The 23,041-nt window shown below is 39.1% G+C and overlaps 1 protein-coding gene and 1 pseudogene across 1 annotated transcript; one reads left to right on the top strand and one right to left on the bottom strand.

Moving 5' to 3' along the window:
• LOC140924804 (uncharacterized) overlaps positions 1-22,206 on the bottom strand; it is an 81,277-nt pseudogene extending 59,071 nt beyond the window's left edge.
• Positions 5,365-11,575, top strand: LOC140924809 (uncharacterized). The gene is made up of 3 exons (XM_073374814.1): positions 5,365-5,753; positions 5,874-9,077; positions 11,461-11,575. The coding sequence occupies exons 1-3, from the start codon at positions 5,378-5,380 to the stop codon at positions 11,520-11,522; spliced, it is 3,642 nt and encodes a 1,213-aa protein (XP_073230915.1). The 5' UTR covers positions 5,365-5,377; the 3' UTR covers positions 11,523-11,575.
• Positions 22,207-23,041: the final 835 nt, after the last annotated feature.

The raw sequence follows: 23,041 nt of genomic DNA, 5'->3' as shown, positions 1-23,041 counted from the left end.
TACTTCGAGGTAAGTAGCTTGGTTTATAAAAAATAAACTCATCTTAGCTTACCTTTTTCTATTTCATATATCTTACTTGAGATTTTAATTTTCGCAGTAAGTTTCCTGAATTGCGATTGTGTATAACAGACTCATAAAACTCGATCTCGATTAGTAGGGATTGTTTGTCGTGTGATTTCAAAAGTTGGAAGCAACTCTTTGAAGAGCTCATACAATCAAATCGTTTCGCCTTTACGAAATAGATTCCCTTAACAGAAAAGCTTATAAATATTCCCAGTTGATACAGACATGTAACGCCGGGTAGATATTGAAATTAACAAAAAAACCCCTACGTCTATTTCATGCATGTTAATTGAACTGCGTATTCCTTTCTTGGTATCGTTATCAGCGTACGAGGCTTTGATTTCTGATCGTAAAATGCGGAGAGTCCTAAAGCTTTATTGTACTTCACTGTACTCTTAGAGATAGATTTCCTGGTAAGCTCTTGGTAGTGTAGCATACATATTGTGTTAAAAACATAAATAATTTCCTTTTTTTTTTTTGTAATGTTTGTATTGGAACATGTTAGTCCTTTTCACTTTCTTGGAAAGCAAAACAGTTCCAAATGTCGTTCTTTCTGCCGGGTTAATATTGATGGAATTAGGTTTTCAGAGCGTAAGTGTTATAATACCTCTTGGCACCGCTACATTCGATTGCTGGGTTCGTTAACCTTGCACAGCGAAACAGCCGTTGAGGACTTCATAGCAAGTCAGGCGCCATAAACTTCCTCGGAGGAAAGTGAATAGTGTGAGTTCCCCTTACTACCAAGAAAAATTCCCAATATTCGCTTGCGGACAATAAATCCCCGCAATTTCCATTTTCATACGCGCGCTCGACGATCTTAAAAGAGAAAATAGAGGATATGTGAACAGGCTAGCCTTTCCCAAGTTTGAGAGATTTCTAGGCAATATTTGCTCCTTCCAGCAAATTTTATAGAAAAAAGTCGTTGGGTGCCCCAGGTATGAAAGTTTCAAACGATTCATCAGTAGGACATGCTGCCTAGCGACACGTCGTGTATGTTATATCAGGGGCTAAGGTGTTTCTTAATCATTACAGTTAGTTTTGTTTTCCCGTGAGTCAACATAGCGTTTTTTCTTGGAATTCAGGGCAAGTCAGGGATTTTTTTCAATTTCGGTTTCATCACACTAGTTAAGAGGGACGGAAGTCCAGTTGAGGTTTGACGTTTGGTTTATACTGCTTTCAGAGTTTTCAATTTTCACTTTACTTTTTGCTACTTATCCTTCTCGATCTGGTGAGACTGATTTCTTGGTGAGTACGTTGATCTAGCCATTTACATCTCCTAGTTAATAAGATTCGAATATTCAGTTTCAGTTCTTGAGATGCCAACGAGGGAATTAGTAGAGAGTTGTTTGTTTCCGGTCTTTCCTTCTTCTCAGAAAGCGAAACAATTTCTTGTTGATGATTGGTGGTACAGTGTGTGGTCCTTGGTTCGCGTCTAAAAGTCATTAACTTGAATATCTTACCTGAATCTTCACGTAACGAGCTGAAATACTCCCTGAAAATAGCTTTTATGTTCTTCTCGATAATCCTGAAGTTTCAAGTTCCAGATATAAACATTTTGCTTGGAATTCAAAAAAAGGCGACCGTTTTCGATGGTCCTTGGTCCGCGAATGTGGTCCTTGGTCCGCCTCTCAGGTAAGCAGCACGAAAAAAAAGTAAAAATGTTATAGTTTCCACAAAAAAACGTGATTTTAAAAATATTTCACGTATTTTTTTTCAGTTCTTGATGCAATTAAGCTAAAGTTTCTTTTGGAAGATGTTGTGAGTATTAAATAATCTGCTTTTCTTTCAAAGACTTCAGACAACAGTCTCCTCGAGTTTCCCACACGAGCGTCGACGAGCGGTTTTCAGCGCGGTGGAAAATAATTACCAAAAACTCTGTATGTATTCGAGGTATTAAAAAAACGGAACTTGTAGACATGTGTAGGGACGATTTTCAAAACATTCTTCGAAAACAAAAGCCGTCGCTTTTTATTTGCGAGGTTTTATTCAACCAAGGTCATAGGTATAGCCTCCCACGCAGGCATTTTTAGGGGAGCTCGTTTTTATGCTCCCCTAAAAACGCCTGCATGGGAGGCTAGGTCATAGGTCGCGGACCAAGGACCGCTAAGCGAAATTTGGTGATATTTTTCAAGAGTCGATAAAACAAAAAATTCAGAGTCTACAGCAATATGTTTCCAACAGCAGAAATAAGTTGATCTGAAAACCTGTTCTGCAAAAAGGCACGTCCTCACGTTGCGTTTACGGAACAGCAAATAATGTGACATTCAAAGGTTTGTATTTGATATCATTTTTTAGGTTTTTTAGTTATCTTAGTCAAAATGTCTCTAATTATTGTCACGTTGCGTCACGTTTTCTCAAAATATTTCTAATTTGTTTTTTTCTTTTTTTTCTTCAAAACTTTGGCCTTTTTCTGGGCATGGTTTCACGATATAACATATGTTTTCCTTGAAGATGCTCCTCAAAAGTAAACAACGTCCGATCCCTCCAGGGATAACTCAGGAATAAAGAGCTAGGCTGACGCGTCTGGAAAGGAGTTTGATCGATTTTATATTATACACTTAATGTCAGATCCCGAGGGAAACAGTTTGTCTCGGGCACCGGCGTACGGGAAGAATTTTGTTGGGGGGGCTGAACATAATTTGCCCGAATGAAACTTGTTGGTCACAGATGCACAAGATGATTCTTTCGTGACGTCAAGTTTTCTTCGCCACGCCGTGAGAGCACGGGCGTTCAAAATAGTGCAAATATTTTCGGTAAATCGAGATGAACATTTCTAAAATACAAAACCATGAAGTGAGAGATAAAACGCACCCATTTGAGCTCTAAAAGAAGTATGAAGAACGATTACTTCGACACCCAAATATATCAATAATCCTTTGCATGTCATAGTATTCTACATAGTCGGAGTCGAATTCTTTCTCGCATTCTTCACATTTCACACGGTATCGATATGATCTTTTACGAGACTTCGACAAAGACATACTTCAATCCACCAGATTACACGCCCATGCACTCGAGAACTGACATAACTCAACATGACCACCAACTCATACGCAGTTCCAGTCCCACCGCGGTCTTGATTATCACTCCCATCCCTCGGCAGAACTCAATGTTCTAACTCCGAGTAATAACAGCCATCCTGTGAAGTAGTACAGAGATCAGTTAGAAGATTAGGCGAGATGCGGAATGAAAACAAATAAATCAAGATATTAAATAATAAAATATTTTTTACTGTGTCTTTGCCCGAACGGTACATCAGTTTTGCCCCAATAATACTATTTTTTTTTCCGACAGGGGGTCTGCAGCCCCCCCAGCACCCCCGCCCCGTACGCTGATGGACTCTCGGGGAACATCAGGACTCGAGGGAAAACAAAACTAACAGGTTTCCCGAGGGACCTGACGTTAAGTGTTTTGTTATATTTCTAGACTTTCACTTCAACAGCAACAAAAGAATAACCGCAGCGAATCAAAATAGTCGACTCGGTACTTATATCAACACAAATTTAATTCTCAAAACCACTGAATGAATGATTTACAAAGTACTTTTCTCATATTATCTGCATCTTTTTCCTCCACTAGCTGCTGTTTCTCTTCTGGGATGACTTTGAAAATCGTTGCTTTTTAGCTTGGGGCTTTGTGTTTGTGTTGTTGACTGTTGACTGTTACGTACATTCACGAAAAGAAAACTGGCAACGTTTTTCCCGCCTCCTGTCACTCCACTTTCCACCATGCTTTGATCACGTGCTGTAATGAATCCCGTGCAGGGTACGATCCGGCTCAAAAATATCACGATCGGGATACATCTGATTTTAGTCAAGGCCATGTGACCAAGAATCAACCAATGGCAGTCCCTGTTTAGTTGAGTGAAAGTCTAGGAATTAAATTGATGGTGTATTGCTTGCGTCTTCCAAATATAATGAGCGCCAGTGAGTTATGAGGAATTAGCCGGGGGATTGGAGCCAATATTTTGAATGAATAATAATGTACACTTAATTTCAGATCCCGGGGGAAACAGGACTCGAGGGAAAACAAAACTAACTGGTTTCCCGAGGAACCTGACATTAAGTGTTTTGTTATATTTCTAGACTTTCACTTCAACAGCAACAAAAGAATAACCGAAGCGAGCCAAAACAGTAGACTCGGTACTTATAAGAACACAAATTTAATTCTCAGAACCACTGAATGAATGATTTACAAAGTACTCTTCTTATATTGTCTGCATCTTTTTCCTTCACTAGCTGCTGTTTCTCTCCTGGGATAACTTTAAAAATCGTTGCTTTTTTGCTTGAGGCTTCGTGTTTGTGTTGTTGTGTTCATTCACGAAAAAGGAAACTGGCAGTGTGGGTTTTTCCCGCCTCCTGTCACTCCATTTCCCCCCATGCTTTGATCACGTGCTGTAATGTATCCCGAGCGGGGTGCATTGCTTCATGTATCACGATCGGGATACATTTGATTTTAGTCAAGGCCACGTGACCAAGAATCAACCAATGGCAGTCCCTGTTTAGTTGGGGGAAAGTCTAGGAATATAACAAATAGAGGATATTACATGGCAACGAGGAGATACGAAATTTCTCCTCTAGTGTTGAAAAAATATTTCACTAGAGAGCGCAGCAAACGAGTGAAAAATTCTTCAACACAAGAAAAGAAATTTCGTATCTCTAAGCGGCCATGTAATGTTCTATTCAATTTATAAACACCAATGTAATATATATATATATATATATATATATCAAACCATTTCGCCTTAATATTTTTTAAGTCCTAGAGAAGCCGAATGTGTCAGAACTAAAAATGGAACAAAGTAGAAAGTAGAGAGCCTTTAAATACAAATTCCTCTTCTTTACAATTTAGCAAAGAGCTATCCTAAAATATATATGGCTCATAGAATTTTACATTTTCTACGTTTTATACTCATTTCTTAAAAAAGCTTTTGCAATACTATATGAACTTATGGTCGTGCAAATAAAGCTCGTTGTTGTTGTAAAAGCTTGTGGCTGAGATAGTTTTTTTTTCCCAGAATTTTTAACAGTACGGTGTATGATGGTAAACGGTAGATTATAAACTACATCTGTAAAACTATTTATTTACATATTCTGCATTTGTCGATTCAAGAAGTGTAGAATAGGCCAAAAAAAAAGCTGAAGAAATGATAGTCCAACACTTATAATCCTGTCCTACCTCAGTAAATCTTACATGAAAGCTTGATTATCTTGCCTAAAAAGTTTAAATGTTCGGTTAAAAAGACGTTAAGAATCCTGTTTCCACTTTCTTGCTCTTAAAATATTTTTTTTCTCAAGGTTAACAAAAACGCGTCATGGACAACATCTTGGAGATTCTACAGACCATTCATATTGGTGCAGTCGTTGCAACTTTCCTTTTCAACACTGGACGTATTATGAAAGCAGTACACATCTTTAACGAATGTTTGGTGCTTCTTAACGGTAAAGCCCTAGAAACAATCAAAGAACTTACCACACCACGTCTTATCTATGTATGCCATAAACTTCTTGATGGCTATACTCTTGTGTACGATCACACCCGTGCGATAGAATGTGGTAAAAAGCTTCTAGTGACACTACGCAATAGTGGCCAAAAAGAAGCAGAAGGGACGACATTACTTAAACTAGCGAAAATCTACTATCAAAGAGGCAAGTACGAGGAAGCAAAACAGTTTTACGAAAAGGCACTCAGTATCATGATTGAGGCTGGAAATAATCGCATACTTGGAATATGTTACGGAAATCTAGGAATCTTGTTTCTTTCTGTTGGTAAATATACCAAGGCTGAAGAATACCTTCAAAAAGCACTAGTTATCAGGAAAGAAATCGGTGACAAAGAAGGAGAAGCAACGGATTACGGAAATCTAGGAACTGTGTTCGAATCTGTTGGTCAATATACCAAGGCTGAAGAATACCTTCAAAAAGCACTAGTGATCAGGAGAGAAATCGGTGACAAAAAAGGAGAAGCAGCAGATTACGGAAATCTAGGAACTGTGTTTGAATCTGTTGGTCAATATACCAAGGCTGAAGAATACCTTCGAAAAGCACTCGTGATCAGCAAAGAAATCGGTGACAAAAGAGGAGAAGCATCTGTTTACGGAAATCTAGGAACTGTGTTTAAATCTGTTGGTCAATATACCAAGGCTAAAGAATACCATCAAAAAGCACTAGTGATCAGGAGAGAAATCGGTGACAAAGAAGGAGAAGCAACAGATTACGGAAATCTAGGAACTGTGTTTCTATCTGTTCGTCAATATACTAAAGCTGAAGAATACCTTCAAAAAGCACTAGTAATCAAACAAGAAATCGGTGACAAAAAAGGAGAAGCATCTGCTTACAGAAATCTAGGAACTGTGTTTGAATCTGTTGGTCAATATACCAAGGCTGAAGAATACCTTCAAAAAGCACAAATGATCAGCAAAGAAATCGGTGACAAAAGAGGAGAAGCAGCAGATTACGAAAATCTAGGAACTGTGTTTGACTCTGTTGGTCAATATACCAAGGCTGAAGAATACCTTCGAAAAGCACTAGTGATCAGCAAAGAAATCGGTGACAAACGAAGAGAAGCATCTGCTTATGGAAATCTAGGAACTGTGTTTGAATCTGTTGGTCAATATACCAAGGCTGAAGAATACCTTCAAAAAGCACTAGTGATCAGCAAAGAAATCGGTGACAAAGAAGGAGAAGCAGTAGATTACGGAAAGCTAGGAACCGTGTTTAAATCCGTTGGTCAATATACCAAGGCTGAAGAATACCTTCAAAAAGCACTAGTGATCAGCAAAGAAATCGGTGACAAAGAAGGAGAAGCAGTAGATCACGGAAATCTAGGAACCGTGTTTAAATCTGTTGGTCAATATACCAAGGCTGAAGAATACCTTCAAAAAGCACTAGTTATCTGGAAAGAAATCGGTGACAAAAAAGGAGAAGCATCTGCGTACGGAAATCTAGGAACTGTGTTTAAATCTGTTGGTCAATATACCAAGGCTGAAGAATACCTTCAAAAAGCACTAGTGATCAAGAAAGAAATCGGTGACAAGGAAGGAGAAGCATCTACTTACGGAAATCTGGGAGTTGTGTTTCTTTCTGTTGGTCAATATACCAAGGCTGAAGAATACCTTCAAAAAGCACTAGTGATCAGGAAAGAAATCGGTGACAAACGAGGAGAAGCATCTGCTTATGGAAATCTAGGAACTGTGTTTCAATCTGTTGGTCAATATACCAAGGCTGAAGAATACCTTCAAAAAGCACTAGTGATCAAACAAGAAATCGGTGACAAACGAGGAGAAGCATCTGTTTATGGAAATCTAGGAACTGTGTTTCTTTCTGTTGGTCAATATACCAAGGCTGAAGAATACCTTCAAAAAGCACTAGTGATCAGCATAGAAATCGGTGACAAAGCTGGTGTTGGAGCTTCATACTTAAAACTGGGAAAACTTTGTCGAGAATGTCAACTTACTGCAAAGAGTCAAGAATTTGCTAATAAAGCACTTGAGATAAGTTACGAAATAGGGGACATTGAAATGCAGTTTGACAGCCACCTTACCATTGCTCTGAACGAGTTAGTGGCAGGAGGAAGCATAACTGAATTTCGGCGAAATCTGCATGAAAGCATTCAGAAGTGCGAAGAAATGCATGATTTTTTAAGAGTGAAAGATCCATTCAAAATTTCTTTTTTTGATGAGCATGTGTCCCCTTACCATCTTCTTTGTGGGTTGTTAATTGCTACAGGCAGTTATTATGAAGCTCTTTACGTTGCCGAGCTTGGACGATCCAGAGCACTGACAGACGTACTTTCAGATAAGTACTCTGTGGAAAAAGGGGTATCAGTCAACCCACAGTCATGGATTGGTATTGAGAACATTATGAACAAAAACCCACTTAGTTCTTGTCTTTATGTTTCCTGCTTCGATGATAATATGTTGTTTTGGATCCTCAAGCCAAACAAAATGATAGTTTTTCGACAAACGAGACTCAAAGAAAGTGCAGATAAAGTGTTTGAAAATCAGACATTTGGTGGCTCTCGTGATTTACGTCAAGACCAATGCGAAGATCGATCATTATTTTCATGTGTAAGTTCCCCGCTATTATGCAAACAATCTCAGAGTGACAGCTTTGAATCTTTGCGTCTTATCGAAGAAGACGAAGACGAAAATCACGGCTCTAAGCCTTTAACCCTTGCTGATGGTTACAACATGATAGTCGCTCCTGTAGCTGACTTACTCCAAGAATCAGAAATCATTATTATACCGGATAACTTGTTGTATCCTATTCCTTTTGCTGCTTTAAAGGATGGATATGGAAAGTATTTATCGGATACTTTCAGGATTCGCATTGTCCCTTCCTTGACGACTCTTAAGTTGATTCAGCTCAGTCCAGCAGACTACCATAGTAAAACCGGTGCACTGATCGTAGGGGAGCCAGATGTTAGTGATGTATACTACCAAGGAAAAATTCTACAGTTAAACCCACTTCCTTGGGCGAGAAAGGAAGCAGAGATGATTGGGCGACTGCTTGGTGTTCAACCGTTGCTTGGAAAGGATGCAACTAAGCAGGTAGTCCTGGAAAGCATGCATTCAGCAAGTCTCATTCACTTCGCTGCTCATGGTTATGCCGAACGTGGAGAAATAGCTCTTTCTCCTATAAGCTCCTGCGGAACTCCACACGAAGAAGACTACTTATTAACGATGGCTGAAATTTCACAAGTTCGACTAACAGCCAAGCTGGTTGTCCTTAGCTGCTGTCATAGTGCAAGTGGTCAGATTAGAGCTGAGGGAATTGTTGGAATCGCTCGAGCATTTCTAGCATCGGGTGCACGCGCCGTGCTGGCGGCGCTGTGGGCTGTAGATGACAAAGCTACCATGTGGCTTATGAATCATTTCTACGAGCACCTTGTTCATGGTGAAAGTGCCAGTGAATCTCTTCATCAGACCATGAAGTCGATGAGAGAGACTCGCTTTTCTGACATCATGCAGTGGGCACCCTTTACGCTGATTGGAGATAATGTGACATTCAAAGGTTTGTATTTGATATCATTTTTAGGTTGTTTAGTTATCTTAGTCAAAATTTGTGAAATTGTTGTTCGTGACACTACGCATCATTTTGAAAAATATTATTAAGGGGGTTATACTGACTTTTCTTAGTGTTTTTATTTATTGGCTTTTCCAATCCTGTTCATGGAAGTGAGGCAGCTGGAGAGAAGGCCAGATATTTTCCGAATTTTATGGAATATTTCGTAAAGCATGCTCGAATCTCCAACTAACTAAAGTGAAAATGTAAAAAACGATATTTGAGATTCCAAAAGAGCATACGAAAACAATTTATTAATATACCGTAAAATTCCGAAAATAAGTGCTGGGGCTTATATTTTTGAAAGGCCCTTTTTGAGGGGCTTATTTTTGGAGGTGCCTACCTGGGCTAGCCTTATAGTTGGAAGTGAATTTACCGTTTTTGTGTTGTTTTACTTTGCATTTGAGGGCAATTTCCCAAGTACAAGCCCCCGGGGGGCTTATATTCGGAAGGGCAATTTAACGGAGGGTTTTTTGTGTTACCGGTTTGGGAGGCTTATTTTTGGAGGGGCTTATACATTGAGGGGCTTATTTTCAGAATTTTACGGCATCATAGAGAAGAGAAGTAAGTGTTAAACACACTTTTTCTTGAGGGTGTACCTGATGAAAGAAAAAATGTAGCCTGTTCCAGGCTCCGCGACTGAGTCGCTCCGCACGCCTTTCAATGCTTCATCCCTACTATCTGAGAGCCTGGAACAGGCTGAAAAAGACGCCGCTAGTAAAGTTTTTAGTCTTAAAAAGATTCATCCTCAGGGAACCAGAGACAGCGCAGAGGGTAAACGTAGTAATTACCGGTGGGCAAGAGTTTAAAAGCAGACGAAAAGATTCCCTGGGCACTTAATCTAGACCAAGCAGCTGCAAGAGCATTTGATTTTGCAACTTCTATTTTATACAGGTATTTTTCTGGCAAATGAGCTAAGGGCAACTCCCTTGTCGATTTCGTGTGTTCTTAAAAGGAGGTTTTTTGTCATCAATCGCCTCTTTTATGATGCTTGTTCCGCGGAGAAGTCGAAAGATTTAATATGCCCCCAAGAAAGTATTTCATTAGATTCGATTGGGTTTTACAATACGTTTTGCTTTAGTTTTTCTTCGCGGTCACGATTTTGTACCAGAGGAGATGGCTGATATCCTGGGCAACCATTACACAGGCTGCTTGGGCTGCTCGGGCGGCAATGGATAGCATGGTTGGCTTGATATCAATCTCCTACTTCAAGTTGTAATCTGATCAGTACTCAAACAGCGAACGAATCGAAGGAATCTGAAATAAAGTAAAATATTCTCACTGCATACATAATTACATACATTTATAGGATCTTTACGTAAGGAAGGAATGCCCCAGGAGGAAGTAGATCACCTTTTTAACGCAATAGTTTTACCAAATTTTTCTTACGCTTTGCCTGTTTATGGTGCCTCAGATTCCGACCTTTCTGTAATACAGAATTTTTTAGACCGGTGTATGAAAAGAAAGTTTATGTCCAAGAATGTAAATATCAGGGATTTGCTAGAGAAGGCGGACAAGACACTCTACAAAAAAAGATCGAATGACCCCGAATGCCCGTTCTTCCAGTTTTTACCTAAGGAAAAGAATATGAGGTACAATCTTAGAAATACGTCAGTCTCTGTCCCTAGAATCTACACTGACAGGTTTAAGAACGTTTTTAGTAACAGAATAATTTTTAGATATGATATGTAAATAGTTTTTTGAGTTTATATTGTAACTTAGGATATGTGATTTTATCTTAAGAAATAAAGATTATTATTATTATTATTATTATTATTATTATTAATTGGCCGGTGACGCGGGAATTAAGTAACTCTTTTAAATTCCGTGGTGTTGGGCCTGCGCGCTCGTGGCATGATGCATTGCGGCCCTTGGTTAGAATTGCTTAGTTTTTGCCCGCCTCTTGGCTGGTTCAACGGGGTTCAGTAGAAGTGACTTAAAAGTTTCGCCCTTCCCACCTCCCCTCGTGGCGGTTGACGTCGCTTACTCTCATTATTCGGTATGCCTATTGTCCTGGCAGTCGCGCTTGCCTCCCACAACTTAGTTCTCCGTGTCGGAACAATAGGTATGGGGTGCAAATATTATACGAACCACATTTAAGCTGAAAGTGATACAATATGACTTTACTGAATTTTTAACATATCAATGATACCTTAAAATGTAAAGGTTTGTTATTTGTTTTGACTTTGAAAAAATCTGTGTCAGACATTTAAGTAAAACATTTAGCGCAACGAGCAACAGAAACATATTGATCGATGGTTAAAATAAATCGTGCAAAGAATACATACGAAAAGGAACCGTCATGATTAGTTTCTTTTTATTTACATCGCAGGTGCATTTGATAAGAGCAGTTTGAAAGATGGCGAAGGTGCAACGGAAACAAAGAACTTGTAAACTGAGAGGAAACATGTTCAAGTTGACAACTACTGTCACAGATGTACATAAATGTATATTTTTTTATATACCTAGGATCTCAATGAAGTAGTCTTGTCTGAGACCCTAAAGTGAACAGGTGATAATTGTACTTTTTAAAGCAGGCGCCATTTTGATACGTTACGGGGGAAGGTGAAGCATGAGCTGAGCGTGGAGCACAAGGAGAAGGGATAGCCAGGACCAGTTAGTCGTCCTCATAGTGGAGACGTCAAAGTTGTATACACCTTCTGAACCTACGTCTACTATATTAGTTAGGGCTTCTTTCGTTCCACGTGACTTCTGCTACTCTCGTCAAGGCCTGCTCTTCAATTCACGCTTGCTTCAAATAAGCTCAATCACTTACATGCCTTACATCAACGCGAGTATTACTTTGGTTTGATAAACTTTGTAAATGTACTGATCTTGACAAACGTGATGAAATGCCAAATAGATATCTAAGTTATAATATGATTTTACTCAGTTAGTTCTGTCACACCATCAATGGTCAAATGCCGTGGATGAGGGCAAACAGGTGGACGTTGTTTTCCTAAACTTTGCAAAGGCTTTTGACATAGTGGCACATAATATCCTGCTGCAAAAATATGTAATTTTGGTATCTCCGGTGCGCTTTGAATTAGTGTGAGGATTATCTCACCGACCGAGAACAGAGAGTTGTCATAGAAGGAATAAATTCTACATGGTGTGCTATTCCATCGGGCGTGTCTCTGGGCTTCTCATTAGGCCCTTGGTTCTTTGTAATTTTCATTGATGATTTGCCTGAAGTAGTAATGCCTGGAAACTGTGTGTCATTATATGCTGACGACTGCAAAACATCCAGGATTATAAACTGTCCAGCTGATCATTCCGTATTTCAGTCAGGGCCCAGTTGTTTGAACGCTGGTTAGCGCTAACCCGGGGTTAAATTTTACCCAGGTTTCTTTTTCTTTTTATCAAAAGCAGACTATCGGATAATTTTCTCTATTCTTTTTAGAGTATCCAGTCATCAGATTGTAGGCAAAGAGAATTTAACTGAATTTGCTTTTTAAGCTCTCATATCCGAGTTCAAATTTCGCACTAACCGTGGGTTACCTTAACCCAGTCTCGAACAACCCGGCCCAGATCTCGACAATTTATATGCATAGAGTCAACAAAACCCCAGGGAGTTTAACGTGAAGAATTGTAAACTAATGCAATCTGCAATCTGTCTTGGAGCACTCATATTGATAAAATATCGAATAAAGCCAACAAGATCCTAGGTCTAAGAGACCTGTAAAGGATTTCAAGATGATTCCACATTGAGAACTCTGTATCTTGCCCTGGTAACATCACAGCTAGAGTATTGCAGTGTCGTGTGGTCACCACACACCAGCTGACACACATCTAGAAATATTTCTAAGTTTGTGCGAATTCAGCGAAGGGCAACTAAGTTTATTTTGAAGACCATGATGATTACGAAAAGCGGAGAAAAAAGCTCAATTTGTTGTCCTTAGAACAAAGGCGATTTTCATTTGACGTATTATTCCTGTATAAAGCCCTGAATGGCTATATAAATATTGATCTATCTACATATGTACAGTTTTTCTTATATTCTGATCGGTATCCTTTAAGGGGAAAAAATGAATGTACTCTTAAAAAAAATTATGCTAGAACTAATACATTTAAGTTTAGTTTTTTCAATAGGATCGTGGACATGTGGACACACTCTGCCATTGCTTGTTCCTCAGGCAACAACTATTGCTAGTTTTAAGAAAGGAGTGAGGGAGTTTTAAGCTGGAAATGTGTGAGGTTTTTATTATTATTATTTTATTGATTTTTTTTTGTATATATCTCTATATGCATTTTCATATTTTTAATTGTCTGTCCTTATTAAATCTTAGTTTTTATGAAATGAATATTTTTTAGAAGGTGGTCTGTCTTGTATGGGGTCTTTGACTCTTTTACAGACCGTCCTTATGGCAATGCCTTTGTATTTATCACTTACGTGAAACCTTTTGCCAATTAAATTGAAATAAATGACTTGAGTGTTCTCTGGAATTAGGTGCTCTTTGCCAGGGGCACCCAACGACGGTTTCCTCCTAAATACATTGAAAACACTTTTTAGGCTATCCAGAGTGCTTTTTTAATAGATCTCTAGAAATACATTCTAAATCTATTTGGTTATCCTAGGGGTGCTTGAGTCTTTTTGACATTACAAGGGCATCTGTATTATTGTCCCCAAAATTTTAGATGCAATTTAACGTATTACGAAAGTGAAAATTTTTCTGATTCCTCTCCCCATCACATTTTTGAATCCAAAAATAATTGTAGGTTTCCTTTTTTCTCTAACCTAGGGTGTGAAATGTGAAAAATTAAACTTACTTCAGAAAATCGTAGGGAATTTATTTCCGAAAATTGTACATGAATGGAACGGTCAAATAAAAGAAAATTCTAGGCAATATTTGCTTCTCCGAACAGATATTTTACAGAAAACCGTCGTTGGGTGCCCCTGCTTTGTGTCAATACGATAATTACGGTATTGTTTTTAAGCGTTTTTTATTTGCCTAGGATCAATCACCACCACAATGTTTCAGTGATTACTGTTTTAGAGTTGACAGTGTTTAGCGGAAAGTTCTAAAACAATTCAGCATGATGGCGAGTCTTAGAGGACACAAACAAAGAAAATGAATAAACATGTTTGTGTCCTCTAAGACTCGCCGCTGTCGTGCTGAATTTTCATACAGCTATTTCTAGAAAGGTTGTCAGAAAAAGTGCACGCGACAATCACGAAAGGAATTGTCAGTTTGAAAAGAAAAGGATCACCCATAGCAGGTAAGACAGGGCGGGGCAGAGGATTGGAAAACGCCCCATTCAAAACAGGAGAATACAATTTCGTCCATCGCCTGAGTTGTTAAGTCTTATCAGTCACTAATGAGGGTCTTTCGATATATAAAAATTCAGCACGACAGCTGCGAGTCATAGAGGACACAAACATTTTTATTCATTTTCTTCGTTTGCGTCCTGTAAGACTCGCCATCATGCTGAATTGTTTTGGAAGTTTCCGCTAAACAGTGTCACTGCTCTAAAACAGTAATCAGTGAAACATTGTGGTGGTGAATGATATAACGCAAATAAAAAAGCTTAAAAACAATACCGTAATTATCGTATTGACGCAAAGCAGGGGCACCCAACGACGGTTTTCGGTAAAATATCTGAACACAACCTCGTCCCTTCCCCAGGGCTTTTCCCTCAAAAATTGGGTGGGGCGGGAAAAAAGCCCTGGGGACGAGGTTGGTTCGGAGAAGCAAATATTGCCTAGAATTTTCTTTTATTTAAGGACAGCTTAAAATTTCTATATGACCGTTCCATTCATGTACAATTTTCGGAAATAAATTCCCTACGATTTTCTAAGGTAAGTTTAATTTTTCACATTTCACTCTCTAGGTTAGGCTATTTTTCGTAGAAAAAAGGAAACCTAAAATTATTTTTGGATTCAAAAATGTGATGGAGAGAGGAATCAGAAAAATTTTCACTTTCGTAATACGTTAAATTGCATCTAAAATTTTGGGGACAATAATACAGAAGCCCTTGTAATGTCGAAAAGACACAAGCACCCCTAGGATGACTGAATAGATATAGAATGTATTTCTAGAGATCAAAAAGCACTTTGGATAGCCTAAAAAGTGTTTTCAATGTATTGAGGAGGAAACCGTCGTTGGGTGCCCCTAGCAAAGAGCACTTAATTCCAGAGAACACTTTTATCTATTTATCACAATTTAATAGCAAAAGGTTTCAGGTAAGTGATAAATACAAGGCATTCTCATAAGGACGGTCTGTAAAAGAGTCAAAGACCCCATACGAGACAGACCACTTTTTAACAAATATTCATATCATAAAAACTAAGATTAAATAAGACAAACAATTAAAAATGTGAAAATGCATATGGAGATATAGTTGTTGTCTGACGAACAAGAAATAGTAGAGTGTTCCACATGTCCACGATCCTACTGAAAAATCTAAACTTAAATGTATTAGTTCTAGCATAATTTTTTTAAGAGTACATTCATCTTTTCCCCTCAAAGGATACCGATCAGAATGTGAGAAAAACTGTACATATGTAGATAGATCAAAATTTATATAGCCATTCAGGGCTTTATACAGGAATAATACGTCAAATAAAAATCGCCTTTGTTCTAAGGACAACAAATTGAGCTTTTTTGTCCGTTGTTGGTAATCATCATGGTCTTCAAAATAAACTTACTATAGTTGCCCTTCGCTGAATTCGCTTTAACTTAGAAATATTTCTAGATGTGTGTCGTGACCACACAACACTGCAATACTCTAGCTTTGATCTGACCAGGGCAAGATACAGAGTTCTCAATGTGGAAACATCTTGAAATCCTTTGCAGGTCCCTTAGACCTAGTATCTTGTTGGCCTTATTCGACATTTTATCAATATGAGTGCTCCAAGACAGATTGCAGATGCATTAGTTTACATTTCCGTTCACGTTAAACTCTCTGAGGTTTTGCTGACCCCATGCATATAAATTGTCGAGATCTGGGCCGGGTTGTTCGAAGCTGGGTTAAGGTAACCCACGGTTAGTGCGAAATTTGAACTCGGATATGAGAGCTTCAAAAGCAAATTCAGTTTAATTCTCTTTGCCTACAATTTGATGACTGGATACTTTAAAAAGAATAAAGAAAATTATCCGATAGTGTGTTTTTGATAAAAAGAAAAAGAAACCTGGGTTAAAATTTAACCCCGGGTTAGCGCTAACCGGCGATCGAACAACTGGGCCCTGACTGAAATACGGAATGATCAGCAGGACAGTTTATAATCCTGGATGTTTTTGCAGTCGTCAGCATGTAATGACACACAGTTCCAGGCGTTACTACTTCAGGCAAATCACCAATGAAAATTACAAAGAAAAAAGGGTCCAAGATGGAGCCCTGAGGTACGCCCGATGGAATAGCACACCATGTACAATTTATTCCTTCTATGACAACTCTCTGTTCTCGGTCGGTGAGATAATCCTTACACCAATTCAAAGCGCACCGGAGATACCAAAATTACACATTTTTTGCAGCTGCATATTATGTGCCACTCTGTCAAAAGCCTTTGCAAAGTTCAGGAGAACAACGTCCACCTGTTTGCCCTCATCCAAGGCCTTTGACCATTGATGGTGTGACAGAACTAACTGAGTAAAATCATATTACAACTTAGATATCTACTTGGCATTTCATCACGTTTGTCACGATCAGTACATTTACAAAGTTTATCAAGCCAAAGTAATACTCGTGTTGATGTAAGACATGTCAGTGATTGAGCTTATTTGAAGCAAGCGTGAACTGAAGGGCAGTCCTTGACGAGAGTAGCGGAAGTCACGTAGAACGAAAGAAGCCCTGACTGATATAGTAGACATTGGTTCAGAAGGTCTATACAACTTTGACGTCTCCACTATGAGGACGACTAACTGGTCCTAGCTATCCCTTCTCCTTGTGCTCCACGCTCAGCTCATGCTTCACCTTCCCCCGTAACGTATCAAAATGGCGCCTGCTTTAAAAAGTACAATTATCACCTGTTCACCTTGCGGTCTCAGACAAGACTACTTCATTGAGATCCTAGGTATATACATTTATGTACAGCTGTGACAGTAGTTGTCAACTTGAACATGTTTCCTCTCCGTTTACAAGTTCTTTGTTTCCGTTGCACCTTCGTCATCTTCCAAGCTGCTCTTATCAAATGCACCTGCGATGCAAATAAAAAAAATAATCATGACGGTTCCCTTTTGTATGTATTCTTTGTATTATTTTAGCCATCGATCAACATGCTTCTGTTGATCGTTGCGCTAAATGTTTTACCTAAATATCTGGCACAGATTTTTTCAAAGCAAAACAAATAACAAAACCTTTACATTTTGAGGAATCATTTATATGCTAAAAATTCAGTAAAGTCATATTGTATCACTTTCAGCTTAAATGAGATTCGTATAATATTCGCAACGCATACCTATTGTTCCGACACGGAGAACTAAGTTGTGGGAGGCAACCGCGACTGCTAGGACAATAGAATAGACATGCCGAATAATGAGAGTAAGCGAGGTCAACCGCCACCAGGGGAGGTGGGATGGGGCGAAACTTCTAAGTCACTTCCACTGAACCCCGTTGAACTAGCCAAGAGGCGGGCAAAAACTAAGCAATTCTAACCAAGGGCCGCAATGCATCATGCCATGAGCGCGCAGGCCCAACACCACGGAATTTAAAAGAGTTACTTAATTCCCGCTTCACCGGCCAATTATGTATGCAGTGAGAAATTCCCCTTTATTTCAAATTCCTTCGATTCGTTTGCTGTTTGTATACTGATCAGATTATAGCTTGAGCAGGAGATTGATATCACGCCAACCATGCTATCCCTTGCCGCCCGAACAGCCCAAGCAGCCTGTGCAATGAATGCCCAGAATATCAGCTATCTCCTCTGGTACAAAGAGAACTAAAGCAATACGTGTTGTAAAACCCAATCGAATCGAATGAAATATTTTCTTGGGGGCATATTACATCTTTCGACTTCTCCGCGTAACAAGCATCATAGAGGCCACTGATACAAGTATTTTCCAAGTACAAGCACCCCGGGGGCTTGTACTTGGAAAATTGCCCTGAAATACAAAGTAAATCAAAGCAAAAACGGTAAATTTACTTCCAACAAAAAGACTAGCCCAATCGATTTTGAAACGAAAATTTCCCTCCGTAGATAATTCCCTCCGAAAAATAAGCCCCTCAAAAGGGGCCTTTGAAAAATATAAGGCCTAGGGCTTATTTTCGGAATTTTACGGTATATTAATAACTAAATATATTAATAAATCTCAACTATCGTTTTCTACATTTTCATTTTAGTTAGTTAGAGATTCGAGCATGCTTTACGAAATATTCCATAAAAATCGGAAAATAATTAAATTCGGCCTTCTCTCCAGTTGCCTCACTTCCATGAACAGGGTTCGAAAAGACAATAAACAAAAAAAACTAAGAAAACTCAGTATAACTCCCTTCATAACATTAATTTTTCAAAATGATGCGTAGTGTCACGAACATCAATTTCACAAATTTTGACTAAGATAACTAAAAAACCTAAAAATGATATCAAATACAAACCTTTGAAAGACACATTATCTCCAATCAGCATAAAGGGTGCCCACTGCATGATGTCAGAAAAGCCAGTCTCTCTCATCGACTTCATGGCCTGATGAAGAGATTCACTGGCACTTTCACCACGAACAAGGTGCTCGTAGAAATGACTCATAAACCACATGGTAGCTTTGTCATTTACAGCCCACAGCGCCGCCAGCACGGCGCGTGCACCCGATGCTAGAAATGCTCGAGCGATTCCAACAATTCCCTCAGCTCTAATCTGACCACTTGCACTATGAGAGCAGCTAAGGACAACCAGCTTGGCTGTTAGTCGAACTTGTAAAATTTCAGCCATCGTTAATAAGTAGTCTTCTTCGTGTGGAGTTCCGCAGGAGCTTATAGGGGAAAGAGCTATTTCTCCACGTTCGTCATCACCATGAGCAGCGAAGTGAATGAGACTTACTGAATGCATGCTTTCCAGGACTGCCTGCTTAGTTGCATCCTTTCCAAGCAACGGTTGAACACCGAGCAGTCGCCCAATCATCTCTGCTTCCTTTCTCGCCCAAGGCAGTGGGTTTAACTGTAGAATTTTTCCTTGGTAGTATACATCACTAACGTCTGGCTCCCCTACGATCAGTGCACCGGTTTTACTATGGTAGTCTGCTGGACTGAGCTGAATCAACTTAAGAGTTGTCAAGGAAGGGACAATGCGAATCCTGAGAGTATCCGATAAATACTTCCCATTACCATCCTTTAAAGCAGCAAAAGGAATTGGATACAACAAGTTATCTGGTATAATAATGATTTCTGATTCTTGGAGTAAGTCAGCTACAGGAGCGACTATCATGTTGTAACCATCAGAAAAGGTCAAAGGTTTAGAGTCGTGATTTTCGTCTTCCTCTTCTTCGATAAGACGCAAAGATTCGAAGCTGCCACTCTGAGATGGTTTGCATGATGGCAGGGAACTTACACATGAAGACAATGATCGATCTTCGCATTGGTCTTGACATAAATTAAGAGAACCACCAAATGTCTGATTTCCAAACACTTTATCTGCACTTTCTTCGAGTCTCGTTTGTCGAAAAACTGTAATTTTGTTTGGCTTGAGAATCCAAAAGTACATATTATCATCGAAGCAGGAAACATAAAGACAAGAACTAAGTGCATTTTTGTTCATAATGTTCTCAATACCAATCCATGACTGTGGGTTGACTGATACCCCTTTTTCCACACAGTACTTATCTGAAAGTACGTCTGTCAGTGCTCTGAATCGTCCAAGCTCGGCAACGTAAAGAGCTTCATAATAACTACCTGTAGCAATTAACAACCTACAAAGAAGAAGGTAAGGGGACACATGCTTGTCAAAAAAAGAAATTTTGAATTGATCTTGTACTCTTAAAAAATCATGCATTTCTTCGCACTTCTGAATGCTTTCATACAGATTTCGCAGAGGTTCAGTTATGCTTCCTCCTGCCACTAACTCGTTCAGAGCAATGGTAAGGTGGCTTTCAAACTGCATTTCAATGTCGCCTATTTCGTAACTTATCTCAAGTGCTTTATTAGCAAATTCTTGACTCTTTGCAGTAAGTTGAAATTCTCGCCAAAGTTTTGCCAGATTTAAGTATGAAGCTCCAACACCAGCTTTGTCTCCGCTTTCTTGCTTCATCACCGCTGCTTTTTGAAGGTATTCTTCAGCCTTGGTATATTGTCCAACAGAAAGAAACACAGTTCCTAGATTTCCGTAAGCTACTGCTTCTCCTTGTTTGTCACCGATTTCTTTCCTGATCACTAGTGCTTTTTGAAGGTATTCTTCAGCCTTGGTATATTGACCAACAGATTTAAACAAAGTTCCTAGATTTCCGTAATCTGCTGCTTCTCCTTCTTTGTCACCGATTTCTTTCCTGATCACTAGTGCTTTTTGAAGGTATTCTTCAGCCTTGGTATATTGTCCAACAGATTTAAACACAGTTCCTAGATTTCCGTAATCTGCTGCTTCTCCTTGTTTGTCACCGATTTCTTTCCTCATCACTAGCGCTTTTTGAAGGTATTCTTCAGCCTTGGTATGTTGACCAACAGAAAAAAACACAGTTCCTAGATTTCCGTAATCTGCTGCTTCTCCCTCTTTGTCACCGATTTCTTTCCTGATCACTAGTGCTTTTTGAAGGTATTCTTCAGCCTTGGTATATTGTCCAACAGATTGAAACACAGTTCCTAGATTTCCGTAAGCAGATGCTTCTCCTTTTTTTTCACCGATTTCTTTGCTGATCACTAGTGCTTTTTGAAGGTATTCTTCAGCCTTGGTATATTGACCAACAGATTTAAACACAGTTCCTAGATTTCCGTAATCTGCTGCTTCTCCTTCTTTGTCACCGATTTCTTTGCTGATCACTAGTGCTTTTTGAAGGTATTCTTCAGCCTTGGTATATTGTCCAACAGAAAGAAACACAGTTCCTAGATTTCCGTAAGCTACTGCTTCTCCTTGTTTGTCACCGATTTCTTTCCTGATCACTAGTGCTTTTTGAAGGTATTCTTCAGCCTTGGTATATTGTCCAACAGATTTAAACAAAGTTCCTAGATTTCCGTAATCTGCTGCTTCTCCTTCTTTGTCACCGATTTCTTTCCTGATCACTAGTGCTTTTTGAAGGTATTCTTCAGCCTTGGTATATTGTCCAACAGATTTAAACACAGTTCCTAGATTTCCGTAATCTGCTGCTTCTCCTTGTTTGTCACCGATTTCTTTCCTCATCACTAGCGCTTTTTGAAGGTATTCTTCAGCCTTGGTATGTTGACCAACAGAAAAAAACACAGTTCCTAGATTTCCGTAATCTGCTGCTTCTCCCTCTTTGTCACCGATTTCTTTCCTGATCACTAGTGCTTTTTGAAGGTATTCTTCAGCCTTGGTATATTGTCCAACAGATTGAAACACAGTTCCTAGATTTCCGTAAGCAGATGCTTCTCCTTTTTTTTCACCGATTTCTTTGCTGATCACTAGTGCTTTTTGAAGGTATTCTTCAGCCTTGGTATATTGACCAACAGATTTAAACACAGTTCCTAGATTTCCGTAATCTGCTGCTTCTCCTTCTTTGTCACCGATTTCTTTGCTGATCACTAGTGCTTTTTGAAGGTATTCTTCAGCCTTGGTATATTGTCCAACAGATTTAAACACAGTTCCTAGATTTCCGTAATCTGCTGCTTCTCCTTGTTTGTCACCGATTTCTTTCCTGATCACTAGCGCTTTTTGAAGGTATTCTTCAGCCTTGGTTTGTTGACCAACAGAAAAAAACACAGTTCCTAGATTTCCGTAATCTGCTGCTTCTCCTTTTTTGTCACCGATTTCTTTGCTGATCACTAGTGCTTTTTGAAGGTATTCTTCAGCCTTGGTATACTGACCAACAGAAAGAAACACAGTTCCTAGATTCCCGTAACATGTTCGAACTCCGTCATTATTTCCAGCCTCAATCATGATGCTGAGTGCTCTCTTGTAAAACTGTTTTGCTTCCTCGTATTTGCTTGTTTGATAGTAGATGTTCGCTAGTTTAAGTAGTGCCATCCCTTCTTCTTCTTTTTGGCCACTATTGTGTAGTGTCACTAAAAGCCTTTTACCACATTCTATCGCATGGGTGTGATCGTACACAAGAGTATAGCCATCAAGAAGCATACGGTATACATAGATAAGAAGTGGTGTGGTAAGTTCTTTGATTGTCTCTAGGGTTTTACCGTTAAGGAGCACCAAACATTCGTTAAAGATCTCTACTGCTCTTATAATACGTCCAGTGTTGAAAAGGAAAGTTGCAACAACTGCACCAATATGAATGGTCTGTAGAATCTCCAAGATGTTGTCCATGACGCTTTTTTCTCAACCTTAAGAAAAAACTATGTTAAGAGTAAGAAAGTGGAAACAAGATTCCTAACGTCTTTTTAACTGAACAGTTAAACTTCTTAGGCAAGATAAACAAGCTTTCATGTAAGATTTACTGAGGTAGGTCAGGATTATAAGTGTTGGACTATAATTTCTTTGGCCTATTCTATATTTCTTGAAACTGCAAATGCAGAATATCTAAATAAATAGATTTACAGAGTAGTTTGTAATCTACTGTTTACCACCATACAGTGTACTGTTCAAAATTCTGGAAAATAAAACTATTTCAGCTACAAGCTTTTACCACAACAACGAGTTTTATTTGCATGAGCGTAAGTTTATATAGTATTGCAAAAGCTAGCCTGCAGTGCAGGCGTATTTTGGGTGGGCGAAACCTTGTTCGTGTTCGTATTGTTGTAGCCGCCATCTTTGATTTTATGACAGTGGAAGATTGGGGAGAGTAGAAATAGTAACCCTTACGGTAGGTGCGATGGCGAAAGAAGGAAAGGGGGGAGGGGGAGGGGAGAAAAAAAATACGCCTGCC

This window comes from Porites lutea, chromosome 14, assembly GCF_958299795.1.
Source record: "Porites lutea chromosome 14, jaPorLute2.1, whole genome shotgun sequence".
Taxonomy (NCBI): domain Eukaryota; kingdom Metazoa; phylum Cnidaria; class Anthozoa; order Scleractinia; family Poritidae; genus Porites; species Porites lutea.
This window is presented reverse-complemented; position numbering and strand designations above follow the sequence as displayed.